This window comes from Osmerus mordax, chromosome 1 (assembly GCF_038355195.1).
Source record: "Osmerus mordax isolate fOsmMor3 chromosome 1, fOsmMor3.pri, whole genome shotgun sequence".
Classification (NCBI taxonomy): domain Eukaryota; kingdom Metazoa; phylum Chordata; class Actinopteri; order Osmeriformes; family Osmeridae; genus Osmerus; species Osmerus mordax.
This window is the reverse complement of record NC_090050.1, coordinates 12,890,554-12,907,033: the sequence shown is the minus strand read 5'-3', so window position 1 is coordinate 12,907,033 and position 16,480 is coordinate 12,890,554. Positions and strand designations below refer to the sequence as shown.

Below are 16,480 nucleotides of genomic sequence, written 5' to 3'. Positions count from 1 at the left end.
TGTCAAACAGACAGCCAGGCAGGAGACCAGGCAAAACGACAGCCAGTGAGACAGGCAAAGTTGACAGTGAGACAACCAGCCAGCCAGTCAGGCAAACAGCCAGTAAGACAACCAGCTAACCAGGCATGCCTCTAAGATGCGGCTGGGCTTACAGCACCAGCAGAAGCCAGCAGAGATCTTCTAGTTAAGATCGAGGCTTGGCCAGGCAAGACCAAGGAACAGGAGAAGGGTAAGCCTCAGTAAGCCTGATCCGTCACCCCCTGGCCCTGGTTATATGGCTCCATAACTGCCGCTGGATCTGCCCCCCAGGGGGTGTATTAGTCAGGAACATAGGGTCACAGGAACACAGGGGAGATGAGAGGCCAGCGTTGACCTGAGCACTGAAGTCTGTCTAAGCACTAAGGGGGAGAGGTGGAGGGGTGGTGGGATGTGGAGGGTTCTGAACCTGAACCTGTCTACTTTGCATGGCCGGTCAACTGACTAAGCTCTGGTCCCCAGGGAGCTGGAGGCAGAGGAGGACGACTGGAAAGAGTGGGAGGGTCGGTAAGAGAGGACTGGAGAGAGGAGAGAGAGTGGGAGAGAGCGGAGGAGGGCCGGAGAGAAGAGGATTAGAGAGAGGAGCGAGACGAAAGTGAGGGGAGGAATGTTTAGAAAAAGGAGAGGCCTGAGGAGAAGGATTGTGCACGTGACTTTTGACCTGTTCACATCTACGCAGATGCTGGGGCCATGACCCCTCCACTTCCCATGCAGAAGGAGGTCAAAGGCGTTTCTCAATGAATAAGACTGTAGCGCTCCAAAATCCCCAACACGCTGTTGTACACGTACCAGACCTATACAAGCACGTTGACCTGTAAACCGCCCAGTCAGCAAGCCTGAGCCTGAAAGCCAAACATTCTGTCATTCCTGAGGTCCCACCTGAGTGGATAAGCTGAGCGCCTCGACGATGGTGACAGAGTTGCCACAGCTGGCCCACACCGACTCCTCCAGTACCAGCAGCGTGCGGACCGGCTCCGGACCCACCACCACACTCCTACACGAAGATGGCTCCCAGAGCTCTCCTGGAAACAAAGTCAACAAGAGTTAGTGAACTGTCACTGCAATCCTGCCTCAGCAGAACTGTTGTTGTGTTTCGGACCACAAGGATTTTTTCCAATTCAAATGGAAAATACTTTATTGTCTCCCTCATGATGAGAGAAAACTGTATTGTGTTAGGGGCTCCCAAACAGCATGCACCCATGAAACATATAAAATGACTTTAAAACACATAGAAGCTCCATTGGTTGACAATAACTTTGGCATGAGCCAACTGTGTTGGAATCCCTGCTTGTTACTTAGTTAACCGACTTCAACTTCTGACAGTTGAGGGCAACAACCAAACTGTGCTGAAACAACCAACAGAATGAATGGTTGTTATCAAGCCACAGCAGCATCATTATGCTTTAAACACATGCACCACTTTCCGTTTGAGTACACAGTCTGGTTATTCAGCAGATGTTGCCTAGAGCAGGGCAATTAAACTCAATTTCTTCTCCTTATAGTCCAGCAACTCACCCTGCTCCTTGCTTGACAATTTATTTTAAAAGTAGCTCTACAATATTAGGCAACCGTTTAAGAACATTAAGAAGCGGGGATAGGTATAGCATAGTGGTAGAGCATTAGCCTGCAGATCAAGGGGTCACAGGTTCAACATCCCCCCCCAACACACACACACACACCATGTCATGTATGTCCTTTTGGATAAACACTCCTGCTACATGAATCCAGTACTGACTGACTTCAGAACTGTGGGCTTGACTTAACAGAGGTGGTGGGAGTCTTCTCTTCTTCTTTGAATCCCACCGGTCTCTGCTTGGGAAACAATAACTCTGCTCTCACCACCCACGTCCCAATAAAGCCCCGGCTTTCACATTTAATACGCTTTCCAACTCCTTTATCAGAACTAGCTTTTTTGTCTTCTTTTTCCACCCCCATTCATCAGTGTAACAATGAAGCAGACCTTTTTCCTTTGAGTTTTAATCACGGGGCACTGTATGCAGCTGCAGTTGTGGAGCATTATGAGCCAGGTTGCATACGCTTTTTTCCTTAGCAGCCCGTTAATGAAGCTAAATTAGAGATGGAAGCGCACCCAGCCGGTTGATTAACATTTTGAGTTGTTTATTTCTGCCTTTCATACAAGAATAGCTTCCGAACGCCTTCCGACTTCCTCAGGTTAATTGCTTGGTGTGTTGTAAATGTCACTCCCCCACCTTTAAAAATGTGTTCTCTTCTGGAAGTCCCTCCGGCCTCTTGCATGAACCAGGAAGCTCATACCTCCTTTTCACATCACGCAGCCAATGGCAACTCAGAGGCAGGCAACCCACCACAAAGCTCAGTGTTTAAACACGTAACACACTCTGACTGATCTCCAAAAATAAGTTCACCAAAGCACAAGGTGGAAATTCAAGCGATGAACCCGTGCCAAAAAAAAACTGATTTATTTTTAGCAGCCATGTTCTGTGTTCATGCACCTTCTGATACAAATGATGTGTTGAACCCTAGTGTCTTCTAACTCCTGCAGTCTTGTGGAAGAGAATACCATTCAGGAGGCATAAATCTTTAACAGCCATGCAGAATGTGCAAACATTGCCTGGCACCAGACTCTCTCCAGAGTTTATGTTCTCTCTCTCTCCCGCTTTCTCCCTCTTTCTCTTCCTCCCTCTCTCTCTGTACCCCTGTATTTCTACCTCTCTCTTGTTCTTCCTTACTCTGCTTCTTTCTTTCTCTGTCTTTCAATCTGTCTCTCTTTCTCTTCCACTCTCTCTCCCCCTCTTTCTTTCTCTCTCTCTCTCTCTCTCTCCCCCTCTTTCTCTCTATCCCCCTCTGTCTTTCACTCTCTCTCCCCCTCTTTCTCTATCTCTCCCTTTCTCTATGTGTCTCTCTCTTTCTCTCTCTCATGTATTTTATACCTGACAAGAAAAGTAATATTTAATCCACACACAGTGCCCTTGTGTAATTAATCATATTTCTACTTGGGTGGACTTGGGATCATTGGGGGATGGGGGCAGCAACTCTGCCAGGTACACTAGGTGTGCTGAGCCCACTGATCAGGCTGTAGTATCCCCACCGGCTGTGGAAACAGAGTGAGCGTGGTGTGGATCCGCTGGCACTTGGCACTTGCCTGACTAGCTACAGCTGGCCTTCCTCGGCCTGCAATGTAATGCTGAGGGACTGGCTGGCTGACTGACTGACTGGATGACAGACTGTCTGGCTGGATAACTGACTAGCTAGATGACTGACTGGCTGGCTGGATGACTGACTAGGTAGATGACTGATTGACTGGATGACTGACCGGCTGTCTGAATGACTGACTGGCTGGCTGGATGACTGGATGATAGACTGGCTGACTGGCTGGCTGGCTGACTGACTAGGTAGATGCCTGACTGGTTAACTGACTGGCTGTCTGAATGACTGACTGGATGACTGACTGGCTGTCTGAATGACTGGCTGACTGGATGACTGACTGGCTGGCTGGATGATTGACTAGATGACAGACTGACTGTATGACTCACTGTCTGGAACACTGTCCGGTTGGCGGGATGTTATGATGATGTTCAATCTGTGACTGAGGAGAGACTTAAGCCTATAAATACAATCGGCTGACCGAAGTTTATTAGTAGCAGGCCTGGAATCATTGGTCCAGCAATGCCTAGCACTTGGTGGTCAAATGAAGTAGGTTACAGAGTGACTTATGTACACTGTACAAAGATAGTGGCAGTAGAGTATTCCTTCTAAGGCACAGGATGGGATAGTCATGTCTCTACTCTTCAATACCCACTGTCTCCTGGCTGTCTCAACAAAGAGGCCTCCAGTCATAAATAGAGAGCTGTGAAGTTCATCAAGTAACCTATAGACCAAAGAAAGAGAGCATTCTCTGTCTCTTTCTCTCTGAAAACTCCTCCTGTCACTGGATTTATGGCTGACTGGATGACTGACTGGCTCATAGAGTTATATTACTAGAGGCAGGAAACTAGTAACTATATTACTAGTTTCCAGGCAACTTTTCTTGACGTAAGCAAATAAATGGGGTGCTAGTTTACCCATTTCAGATTGGTTTCAAATTTAGCAAAAATCTGGAAAAATGATTCTATGAAAAAGCTAGTAATATGAGCCAGGTTCGAGAATCGAACAAAAAATATTGGGGGAGATAGTTTTGTAAATGTTGACTGGAGTTAATAGATTAAAAACGACCGGAAGAGCCGGGTGCTTAACCGCAAATGCAATACCACCTACATCCACCGGGGCCGTTGCTTCAAGCCGAGGGGTGAGGGGTGGGGGTCTGGACTGGCTAGATGATGGTCTGACTGGCTGGCTAGTTGGCTGAAAGACTGACTGACTGGCTGATTGACACACTGAACTGGATGGATGACTGGATGGATGACTGACTGGATGGATGACTAACTGGATGGATGACTGACTGGATGGATGACTGACTGGATAGATGACTGACTCACTGGATGACTGACTGGATGGATGACTGACAGGATGGATGACTGACAGGATGGATAACTGACTGGATGGATGACTGACTGGATGGATGACTGACAGGATGGATGACTGACAGAATGGATGACTGACAGGATGGATGACTGACAGGATGGATGACTGACAGGATGGATGACTAACTGGATGGATGACTGACTGGATGGATGACTGACTGGATAGATGACTGACTCACTGGATGACTGACTGGATGGATGACTGACAGGATGGATGACTGACAGGATGGATAACTGACTGGATGGATGACTGACTGGATGGATGACTGACAGGATGGATGACTGACAGAATGGATGACTGACAGGATGGATGACTGACAGGATGGATGACTGACAGGATGGATGACCTTACCCTGACTGTGACTGGGAGGCACAAGAGAAGAGATGGAGAAGTGCCTTCAACCAGATCTCCAGAAATGTGCAAAAGGAACATTGTCTGCCTTTGCAAATGCACTCAGTTACAAGATGGGCTGCCATATTGGAAACCCCATCACATGAGACACATAACACGTTGCAACAAGCAGGCAAGATGTTTGACGGAAATTATATTTCTCACACACACGCGCACACACACACACACTGAAACATTCATGGCAACACACAAAGACTTCCATGGGCAATTGGTGTAGAGCTTGACAGATGAAACGTACAAATTGATACAACAATAAAACCCATTTGCTCAATTAATTTGATAGATTAGCCACAACAAAAGCCTTTTTTGTTACAGACAAGCTCTATTAGCGATCTCTAATAACAGTTATATCCTATCAATTTCAAAGTCGCATTTCATGCAAGAGAATAGAACGTCTGACGTTATTACCACGAGGCTCAAGAGGAAATCAAATTACCTAAACTAATATCAATTACCTGCTAAGAGCATTAGAAGCATGATTTGCAATAAACGTAACATATTCTCAATCAGCAGTTTTTTCTTCCTCCTGTAGCCACATATGATGTAGGACAAGGTCTGGTGTAGAGGTCAACACTGAACAGCACGCTGAACATGTTTGTTGTTATTCAATGTTTTAATTTAGCTCGACACTTTCATTCAAAGTGCCAAACGTACACGGATAGACTTGAACTTGGGACCTCATGATCTGTAGCCAAACGCTCTAGCACACCTCCAGCACTGAGGCACCACCACTGCTCTCCAGCTTAGCGTCTCCCCCAAAAGGGTAGAGCCTTGGCAGGTGCAGGAAGCCGCGAACTCACCCGCGTTGGTCCGTCCGTAGAGCAGCATGGTCCCATTCCTCAGCCCAGCGAAGAGGTACCTGGCAGAGTGCTTCAGGCTGAGGACAGGGGAGCCGTCGGCGGTGCGGAGGGTCAGCAGGCACTGGGCTGCCGTGTCCACACTCCCAAACACCAGGATGCTGGGGAACCCAACGTGGCAGAGTGTGATGAATGAGCGTCATTTATAATGACAGAGGACCACGTCGTTTTTCATGGCGGTTGATTTAACAGTGCACTTTAGAGCTCCGGTATTGTGTTCAATGCAGCCACTCTGTCTTGCGCACGTTTGAAATGACACTTGAACTCCTCTGGGTGCATTTTGTTCATTTTTCTCTTGCTAGAGAATGACAAATGCCCACGTTGGAGAAATATGTTTCTTTCATGCAAGGAGTCATTATCAAGATTTTGGAGTTGACATTTTTTGGGGGGGTGTGAGACAAAATGCTGAAACTGTACTATATATATTCTACTGTATGTCTATATTAAACTGTCTCTTTTTCTCTTTCCAGAACAGATACCTATATAGGCTGAATGAGTCAGCACCAACAAATAAATTGCAGACATATCCATTCATTCAGGTCTCCATATATCGACAAGAAAACCAAAGCGAGAGAGTGAGTGTGAGCGAGACAGAGAGAGAGACATTGAGAGACAGACAGAGAGAGAGGGAGAGAGAGAGAATAGCTAAACAGGTAATATCACGGGTGAGTCTGAAATGCAAGATTGCCGTTTTCTCTATCTCAGACAGTAATTCAGGCACTGGTACTGTGACCGAGTCTGAGATGAAACTATTCCTCCATTGCACAGAGTGGAAATCATAAAATACATTGGACGCAAAAAAACAAGAAACAGTGATTTCTATCTGGCAAGATCTGAAGGGTATTGAATCAACTCTGATGTTTTGGTTTGATGAAATATTGACAAGCTAATTTATTTCTGCAGCCCGTCTGAAATGGACCTGCGCTGAGGGAGAATGCAGAGTAGGATTGTCCATGTTACCGCGGAGATATAGAAAGAAGCACCGCTAGAGCCATTGTCATGACAATCAGCATCTGAGAGAGCTACTTATTTCACTCCGTTGACCTTTCACAACAGTAATTTCGCATGCCTTTTTTGCCGACTTCCTTATCCGATGAGACTCACAGCAGAGCCAAGTCCATACAGTTCCATGATTGAAATCATGCAGGGAGACCTGAGCTCACTCACAGCTGATGTATTAGTAAAGTCTGACATTATCCTGTAAGCTAGTGCTGCAGATGGGCACACATCTCTGTTGGGGCTGGGCTCTGCCAGACTCACCTTCCACTGTCCAGGCCCACGCAGATGGTGTTCCCCACCCCTGTGGGGCTCCGGAGGGCACCCCCCTCCTCGTCCTCTGAGGGGCCCGGCTCGGGCACGTAGTCCAGGCAGCGCACCGGAGAGTCCACGGGCAGGCTCTTCACGGGCCGAGGCGTGGGTCGGTTCAGGGAGAAGATCTCCACCTGGCCCTGCGTGCCGTCCCCTCCACTCACCTGCAGGGGGGAGGGGAGGTGTGTGGGGGGGGGGGGGGGGGGGGGGAGGTAAGGGGGGGCGGGGGGGGGGGGGGTTAAAAATCAGGAGTTTGGAGTGAGTTTAGTTAGTAATGGAGCTGGCAGCCAACTTGGAATCAAATTTGGGTTTCCTATAATATCAGGGAGTGTTCACGGTCTGAGGGGGACATGGATGACGGTGTCTCCCAGGTGGGTGTAGCTCAGTGGTTAGATACCAGTGGTTCTCATCTCTAAAAGCATCAGCTAAATTCACACGTTAGTATTATGACTAGCGCATAGCATAGATCCACCATTAGATCTTGACTAACTCACTTACTGACAATACCATTGGTCAGGTTTGGGACTGAAAAACGGCCCGGGACTTTGAAACGCAGACCGGCCCACGACCGAGTATTATTATTATATTAGTTTTTTTTTGCATTATGCCGCGGCAGTTTGACCGGCCGTTTGGGAAATCTCCTGACTCTCCCGACGGCCAGTCCGACCCTGCCCATGGTCCATCTCTGTACTCACCACCCTGCTTGAGATTCTGGGCCAGAGTTTGTCAACCTTGACCACCCTGGACAGAAGGATGGAGAACACTTTTGATACCATTATTCCCTCTTTGCTTCAATTTCCCCACCTGTCAGCAATTCTTACTTCAGTGAAGAATGAAAGGTTTAAATCAAATATCCTTTCAAACCTTGTCTTCACTCCTTCCTGACTTTTGAATATCGTTCGGATTCATAAACTGCCGAGTGTAATGGATTCACAATGTAATTTCTCCGACATCAAACAATCTTTAAAACTCTGAGATCTTTTCATCAGCAGAGAACAGAGAGACGTGGGGGGGAAAAACAACTTTGAAAAGCTCTGCATCACTTGACAATCTCTGGGTTTTCTCGAAGGCAGTGATTGATGTCGTGTTTGAGTCCGTGAACGAGAAACGCCAAACACTATGAAGTTACCAAAAGCGACACTGTGACATCACAAGGTGACCCCGAATCCAACGGCTACAGCTCACCAGGGATTCGAGGTCACGCTTTAGAAGAGTGTGGTTTTCACATGGACAGGTTGGCAGTGTCACCCCTTCTTAACAGAGAAGAGAGTGACTCTCACAGCACTTAGCTGGCAGACTCGGAGGGCCCGATCTATGTATCCCCGGTGTATCGTAACCTACAACACCAACGAGGAGAACGTGTCTGAACACAGGCGGGATTCTCCATGAATCACAATTCTATTGGTCTTCTGTCAAGCCTGCCAATCTCAATGCAGAGCAAGACAGCAGGGACAAACCTGCAAACCTTGCAAATGCCGCCGTTTCAATCAGGGCCGGGGCCACCTTCGTGTAATGTCATTAAGTCTGAGAGCATTTTCTTTCTTTCTTTTTTTTTTTTTTTACATGGGTGAACGATATTTTCTGTGTGTGTGTGTGTGTGTCAGAGAGAAAGAGGGCTGGGGGGGGCGCCGGGGGGGGGGGGGGGGGGGGGGGGGGGGGGGGGGGAGGTTAGGTGCATAATTTCGGAGCAGTGCAGATCTACTCTGCGCCACATGACTCACATTCTGGGAATGAGACATGAGCTAAATATAGGCTGTCGCCCTCCTCTCCCATGGCTGTGCTTATTTGCATGCAATCATTTGTTTGATTTGTATCAGCGTGCTGGATCCGGGAGAGTGAGGTCCTCCGAGCCCAGGAGAGAGAGCCAGAACAAATAAAGGTCTGTTGGACAGGGAGAACTGGAGATAGGGAGAGCTTATCTTACAGTGAAGCAGCCCCTAAAAACACAGCTTCAAGTGTCTGTCTCTCTCTCGCTTTTTCTCTCTCTGTAACCGCATAGCCTCGGGCTCCTTCCCTCACACACTCCTCCACCCTTACAATACGCTCACTTGTCCATCTGCACCCCCCCCCCCCCTCCCACACAAACACAACCCCCCCCCCGCCCCACCGCTCCTCCTTTTCGATCCAATTCCCCCAGAAATCCAGCAAAATTATCGTGCCCTGACAAAGTCATCACCACTAGTTTAGAGGAATAGATATCTGGAGTGGCGCCCTGGTCGGAGTCCTTTCAGCTTCCAGGAACCAGACAAAACTTCCCCAACAGTCAATGCCCTGCCAGCATTAATTAGGCAGGCCTGGACCCAGGAAGAAAACGGTTTTGGCCACAGGCAGTGTCTCCTAGCTCTAACCTGTACTGCTCACTCACTGAACCTGAGTCATTGAACACCATAGAGATTGGCACTAGATAGAATGTCTTAAAAACATTTTTCAGTTTTTGGGGTCAATTCCAAGTGAGCTTTGGACATAAGGGGAAGAACTGCATGGCTGAGAGGCTGTATTTGGAAAGAAACAAGGGGTAGGTGAGAGCTAATGTAAAAATGATGACTTTAACCACTAAGGAGGAAAGTGGGGCAGAGAAGGTAGGCAGACAGTGCTGGATGCATGCTAGTGCACCAGCCTGATTAGTAACAATGTCATTACACTGATCAAAGCACGCAGAAATCCCACAAGCCCATCTTCCTTTAACATGATTAGTGTCAGCCCTTATTTGACAAGCCTGCCAGAAAGCTGGTTCTGAGAGGGGGCGGGAGAACTCTCCAGCAACCAGACTGCTTGACGGGCCCAAAAGCACTGGCTTCTTATTTCACCATGATCATTTCTGCCTCTGTTGTCTGGTTTATTTACGAAACTTGTTTTATTTATTTATTTATGTATTCATTTATTAATTTTCATTATAGTGTCACTATCTTGACTGAACAGGCAACTTCGGTAAGACAATGGGAGCCTGGATGAACTAAAAGCTAAGGTAAATGAGGAATTGTGCATTCTGAAACCCCATTTGTCATTTTTGGACTAGTTATCCAATGTTACTTATCCTTACATAACCTTAACTAGGTAGGCACTAAATAGATGGATCTAAAAGGATTTTCACAATATTATATTTATTTCTCGAAATGATGCGGCATTCGCCTACCCAAGGCCGTCACTTGTTTATTCTCCACACAGCAGAACCAGAGCACATGTTGTTCACCGCACAGAAGTTGAAGAACAAGGGCAAGGTCATGGATGTGTGACTCGGTCGTATTGTTGCACGTTTCAAGTAGACACTGATATGATCGTCTTCTAAATGCCAGACGGTCATTTTTCCACCAGCTCATCTGATCCACCGGCCTTTTCTCTGTAGGAGAGGGGCACGGCCAGAAACAATTAAGGATTTGAGGGCAGCGATGAGTAAGTCTGTGTGTCCTAGAGCAGTGGTTCTAAAACCTGTCCTAAAGTACCACCTGTCCTGAATGTTTTAGATGTTTCCCTGCTCCAGCACACCTGATTCAAATTAATGGTCGTTACCAGGCTTCTACAAAGCTAGATAACGACCCATTTATTTGAATCAGGTGTGTTGGAGCAGGGAAACATCTAAAACATGCAGGACAGGTGGTACTTGAGGACATGTTTGAGAAACACTGTCCTAGAGGATGTAGCAGTGAGTAAGGCCCCTGTCTGGCTGTTAAAGAGGGGTAGCAGGGTTGAGTAAGGCCCCTGTCTGGATGGTATAGAGGGGCAGCAGGGTTGAGTAAGGCCCCTGTCTGGCTGTTAAAGAGGGGTAGCAGGGTTGAGTAAGGCCCCTGTCTGGATGGTATAGAGGGGCAGCAGGGTTGAGTAAGGCCCCTGTCTGGATGGTATAGAGGGGCAGCAGGGTTGAGTAAGGCCCCTGTCTGGATGGTATAGAGGGGCAGCAGGGTTGAGTAAGGCCCCTGTCTGGATGGTATAGAGGGGCAGCAGGGTTGAGTAAGGCCCCTGTCTGGATGGTATAGAGAGGCAGCAGGGTTGAGTAAGGCCCCTGTCTGGATGGTATAGAGGGGCAGCAGGGTTGAGTAAGGCCCCTGTCTGGATGGTATAGAGAGGCAGCAGGGTTGAGTAAGGCCCCTGTCTGGATGGTATAGAGAGGCAGCAGGGTTGAGTAAGGCCCCTGTCTGGATGGTATAGAGGGGCAGCAGGGTTGAGTAAAGCCCCTGTCTGGATGGTATAGAGGGGCAGCAGGGTTGAGTAAGGCCCCTGTCTGGATGGTATAGAGGGGCAGCAGGGTTGAGTAAGGCCCCTGTCTGGATGGTATAGAGAGGCAGCAGGGTTGAGTAAGGCCCCTGTCTGGATGGTATAGAGAGGCAGCAGGGTTGAGTAAGGCCCCTGTCTGGATGGTATAGAGGGGCAGCAGGGTTGAGTAAGGCCCCTGTCTGGATGGTATAGAGAGGCAGCAGGGTTGAGTAAGGACCCTGTCTGGATGGTATAGAGGGGCAGCTGGGTTGAGTAAGGCCCCTGTCTGGATGGTATAGAGGGGCAGCAGGGTTGAGTAAGGCCCTGTCTGGATGGTATAGAGAGGCAGCAGGGTTGAGTAAGGCCCCTGTCTGGATGGTATAGAGGGGCAGCAGGGTTGAGTAAGGCCCCTGTCTGGATGGTATAGAGGGGCAGCAGGGTTGAGTAAGGCCCCTGTCTGGATGGTATAGAGAGGCAGCAGGGTTTAGCCAACTTCATCTATCAGAAAAGTTGATCCACACAAAAAATATGTGTTTTGCCCTAGAACATCCAGGCAAATATTAATATTCCAGGGATTCTAACACATTATTTAACTCCTCTGTAGGCCTATACTGTACAGGAAAATAAAGCAATGTTTTGACAGAAGAATGAGCTTATAAATAAGCATGAAAATATTCAATATCCAAAGGCATTATTTTAAAAAGTGTCTCATTGCATGCATGCACAGTATGTGCACACACATAATGAGCATGTGTATGAATGTGTGTGTGTGCACGTACAGTACATGTTTGCGTGTCCGCGTGTGTGTGCACACCTGTGTGTGTGTGTGTGTGTGCATGCATGTTTGTGTGCGTGTGTACCTATATGAGCATGTGTGTGTGTGTCTGCACACTTGGGTGTGTGTCTACATTGGCACTTACTGTATTGTTGTGAGAGCATGTGTGCCCACGTGTGTGAGCGTTTGTGTTTGTGTGTGCCTGCAGGAGGTGCATGTACAGGTTACTCACCCAGAGGTAGCCTTGAGGTAGGGATGTGCTGGCTGCTGAAAACCCCAGCATTGCACATTGAACAGGGTTGTGGATAGCAGCTTCAAGCTGTGGAGAGAAACACAAACCATCCTGCTGGTTAAACACTGATTCAGCCTGTTGTGAATCACGCAGGCACAAAGGTCAAATGTTCATAATTATCCATGTTTATCAACTCAAGTTCTAATGAAACGAGTGGGGATTGATCGATCAATCAAGCCAGACCATCCAACCATTAGACCAAGAGTACCTGGTGAGGATTCAAGGTTCTACAGCAACACTGCGCTTATAGATGCAAGATGGATCCTAACCACCAGATTTATACTCTAGTAGGTGAGGTTGGGGAAACTAAGGAGAAAGGGAGGATGGATGGAGAGAGAGAGGTGAAGGGGATGAGGAGAGATGGAGGGAGGGAGGGTAAAAAGAGATGGGTACTGATTTCATTGGATTTATCTGGGATTCTCATCTGTGTCTTGAGCTCATCAGATTAAGTCACTCATTCTCAAGTCCAACACTCAGAGCCACACTTTATCCCAGCGCCTAACGGCAATCTGCCGTTGGATCCATATTAAAACATCTTTTTATTCACATGTAAGTCATTTCAGACATTTCACTGCAGATGAAATGTTATCATGGGACACAGTGGGCTACATGCACAAAGACCCAAAATAAGGATCGGAAGGTGGTGGAAGGGTTACGACAAAAAAGAAAGCAAAATGTCTTCCAGTCACTTTAACACCATGGCAGCTGTTTAATGGTGGCATCTAGCCGTCAAGTCAATAGCTAACTTTCTGGTACTCTGGTACCCACAGTACCTGACAACATCCTGCACTCTGGACTCAAACACTCAGCCCTAACTCCAATGATGAAAGCTGGTCTATTTTAACTGCAGCCTGATAATGGTCCATCACTGGCCCAGGCTTGGGTAGTTACTTGCCTCTCTCAGGTAAGACCTGCGTAGCTAGGACTTTGGGTCGAACAAGGTGGTTGTTCCTGACGCAAGACGCATCAATCACGGGTCATTTATGACATGGCGCTGGCCAAGCCTCGTCCGCCCCCCCCCCCCCCCTCCACTCCCTCAGACAGAGGGGTGTTTGTAAACATGAAACGCCCCAAAATAATTTGGGGCCAGATGACTGCTCCTGCCCATCTGTCCAGCAGGAACCCTCCTCCCATTCACCCTCTGTCTGCATCTATCTGTTCACATTCATCACACGCATGCACTGCCACTCCACTTCCCCTCCCTCTCTCCCTCTCTCCGCATCCCACCAACCCTCCACTTCCCCTCTCTCCCTCTCTCCGCATCCCACCCTCCCTCCACTTCCCCTCCCTCTCTCCCTCTCTCCGCATCCCACCAACCCTCCACTTCCCCTCTCTCCCTCTCTCCGCATCCCACCCTCCCTCCTCACTTCCCCTCCCTCTCTCCCTCTCTCCACCCCGCCACCCACCTTCTCTCTCTCTCTCTCTCTCTCTCTCTCTCTCTTACCGTCGATCTCTCATTATGCCTCACCCCCCCCCCCCCAAGCAGCCCTTCTCTCAGGAGCGTTGGGCTGTGTATTTGATAGGTAATTAAGTGGTGGTCATAAGAGAGGCCCATATGCAGGCCCGGGGTCTGGAGGGCTGGATGGGCTGCCAGGCCTGCTTGCTATGGGCCCAGGGGGACTGTGAAGCGCCGGGCGGCGGTGGTGATGGTGTTGGGGTGGGGGGGACGTGCAGAGGTCTTGAGGCGGTGTTGGGGGGGGCGGGGGGGGGGAGGGGGAGGGGGGGGGGGGCGGCTGGGTGTCTAGGGGCTGGACTGGCGGATGCAACTGCTGCCGACGGGGTGGCAGACTGTTGAAGGTGTGTGTTTGTGTGTGTGTGTGTGTGTGTGTGGAGGGGGGGTGGAGGTTATCAGTCGCCAGAGACCTCCGCACGACACAGCCAATCTTCACAGGCCGTGATTGCTTTGTCTGTTAGCACTCTCTGGAGTGAGTCTGGTAACACTGAATGGATCTCTATTTTTTCAGCCCTGGACCTCCTTTACGCATCTATATAGATATCAAAGTGCAGTGGGATGGTTCACATAAACAGCTGCTGTGTATTGGCGTGATTGAAAAGCCTTATGGAGTCAATGGTGTGGAATAGACTTAGCAGGGGAAAAAAAGCCCTCCAATGAAGTCTAGATGGCTGTAGAGGTAAATGGCTAGGAATAATCAATCGCAAGACTTCTGGATCGAAGCACTTGAAGAAATTCCAGGGGTTGATTCATCTCCAGGAAGAATGATACAATAGTTTTGCTGTATAAACCAAGCCCACACATCAACAGGCACAAAGGATACATGAGGGCCCAAGCACCGCCTGTCTAAGGTGATGCTACCAATGCTAATAAGCCATCAGTGGGAAACCATTTAAAAATCAATGTGGTACAAGGTTCAGCTAAGTCAACTGTCAGTCAGCCTCCCACCCACTCTCCTTCCCAGCCTCCCAGCCTCCCACTCTCCTTCCCAGCCTCCCAGCCTCCCACTCTCCGTCCCAGCCTCCCAGCCTCCCAGAACTAATGTACGTAAGAGTCATGAAGAGAGGAAGTAGTACATTCCAGTTGGAGCGAGAGGGGTGGATAGGGAGAGGGAGAGAGAGTGGTGAGTGGAACGATGGGGCCACTCAGAAGAGGGAAGGTGCAAAAGAGAAAGGAGGATGGAGAGATGGAACAGGCAGAATGAGGAGAAAGGGAAGATGGAGAGGGAGAGAGACGAGAGAGACGAGCGCAGACGACCAGGGAGGGTGATTTGATGAAGGACTTTAGGGAGATTGGAGATGGGGAGGAGGGGATGTGCAGGTGAGCTAATTAAAGGGAGATTTGTTGATGCGCTGTGAGGGCGGTCTCCCAGCTGCTGGTTCCCAATGACCTAAAGCCCCACACATAGTATGTCCCACCCACCACCCCTAGGGGGCACAAGCCCATATGCTGTCACCAGGTGGTCCACACGGTTATGAGCTGGGCCTTGTCCACACTGCAGCACACCAGCCAATGGTGCAAAACCACATCCATGGTAGGGAAAGTCGGTGTGGATGCACCTGACTGCCTGCCTGTCTGCCTGTCTGCCTGTGTGTCTGCCTTCCTGCCTGCCTGCCTGCCTGTCTGTCTGTCCGAATGACTGTCTGCCTGTCTGCCTGTCTGCCTGTCTGTCTGCCTGTCTGCCTGTCTGCCTGTCTGCCTGTCTGTCTGTCTGTCTGTCTGCCTGTCTGTCTGCCTGACTGTCTGAGTGCTCGTCATGGTTCCCCTTCCCAGGATGAATGGAAGACACAGACCCCTTGCCCTCTATAAACCATCCCCAGATTGAATGTTCCAGCCATTGTAAACAGCGCACACATCATTTCCATGTGTTTAATTATTCATATTGTAAACGTGTAGGGGATCCACTGACTGTGGCTGGTCGTGGGCCCACTGGGAGGATGGGATTATTCCTAACCAATTAATGGCATGCGTCTCCTGAGGGAGACACAGGTGTGCTACTTACCCTTGCGGCGACCACAACCACCAAGAAAACACCGGTTTGTCATCACGCCTCCGATGGCGGCGGCGGGCCCGCCGTACGCTATGCTCTGGCACGGAACAACCCAGAACCATGTATGGAATACACAAGGGGCCGCGCGAAGTGTTATCTGAGACGAGACGACACAATAACATGCCGGCTCGCACTTCTCGTAGGATTGTCTGACGGACTCCAACCCCCCCCCCCCCCCCCTTCCCCCCCCCCCCCCCCCCCCCCCCGCCCCTCGCACGCCTCTATAATGGATTCTCTTTATGACAAAGTGTGCTCCATCATCGCTTGTGGGATTCGGAATGTGGAGAGGGAACTTCCTGTGGCCCCAGCGTACAGCACAGCACAGTGGGCAGAGCGAGCCCTTTCTGCAGACGGCGTGAAAGTCCTGCGTACGGTGGCTGAGTCATTGATTGATGAAAGCCGCCTAATAGCAAGGGCTTCCTTAGGGACAGGAAGTGAACAGGAAGTGAAGGCTAGGGGTAAAAAATAAAAACACCCAAGGCTAAGTCCCCCCCCCCCCCCCTTACCCCCACCCCAACTCTCTTGGTTCCCCATGTCCCTTTGTCACAGCAATTGCACATTCCAACATCCTTCCTCACGCACTAACAGGCACTAATAGAAAACTGCCTCT

General features: G+C 49.3%; 1 protein-coding gene across 1 annotated transcript in view; it reads right to left on the bottom strand.

Moving 5' to 3' along the window:
* arhgef10la (Rho guanine nucleotide exchange factor (GEF) 10-like a) overlaps window positions 1-16,480 on the bottom strand; it is a 72,525-nt gene that overhangs the window by 11,127 nt on the left and 44,918 nt on the right. The window contains exons 14-17 of the mRNA XM_067245964.1: window positions 12,308-12,394; window positions 7,065-7,276; window positions 5,748-5,905; window positions 916-1,058 (exon numbers count right to left, since the gene is read on the bottom strand). Coding sequence (XP_067102065.1) covers window positions 916-1,058; window positions 5,748-5,905; window positions 7,065-7,276; window positions 12,308-12,394 — 600 coding nt within the window. The remainder of the gene's footprint in view (window positions 1-915; window positions 1,059-5,747; window positions 5,906-7,064; window positions 7,277-12,307; window positions 12,395-16,480) is intronic.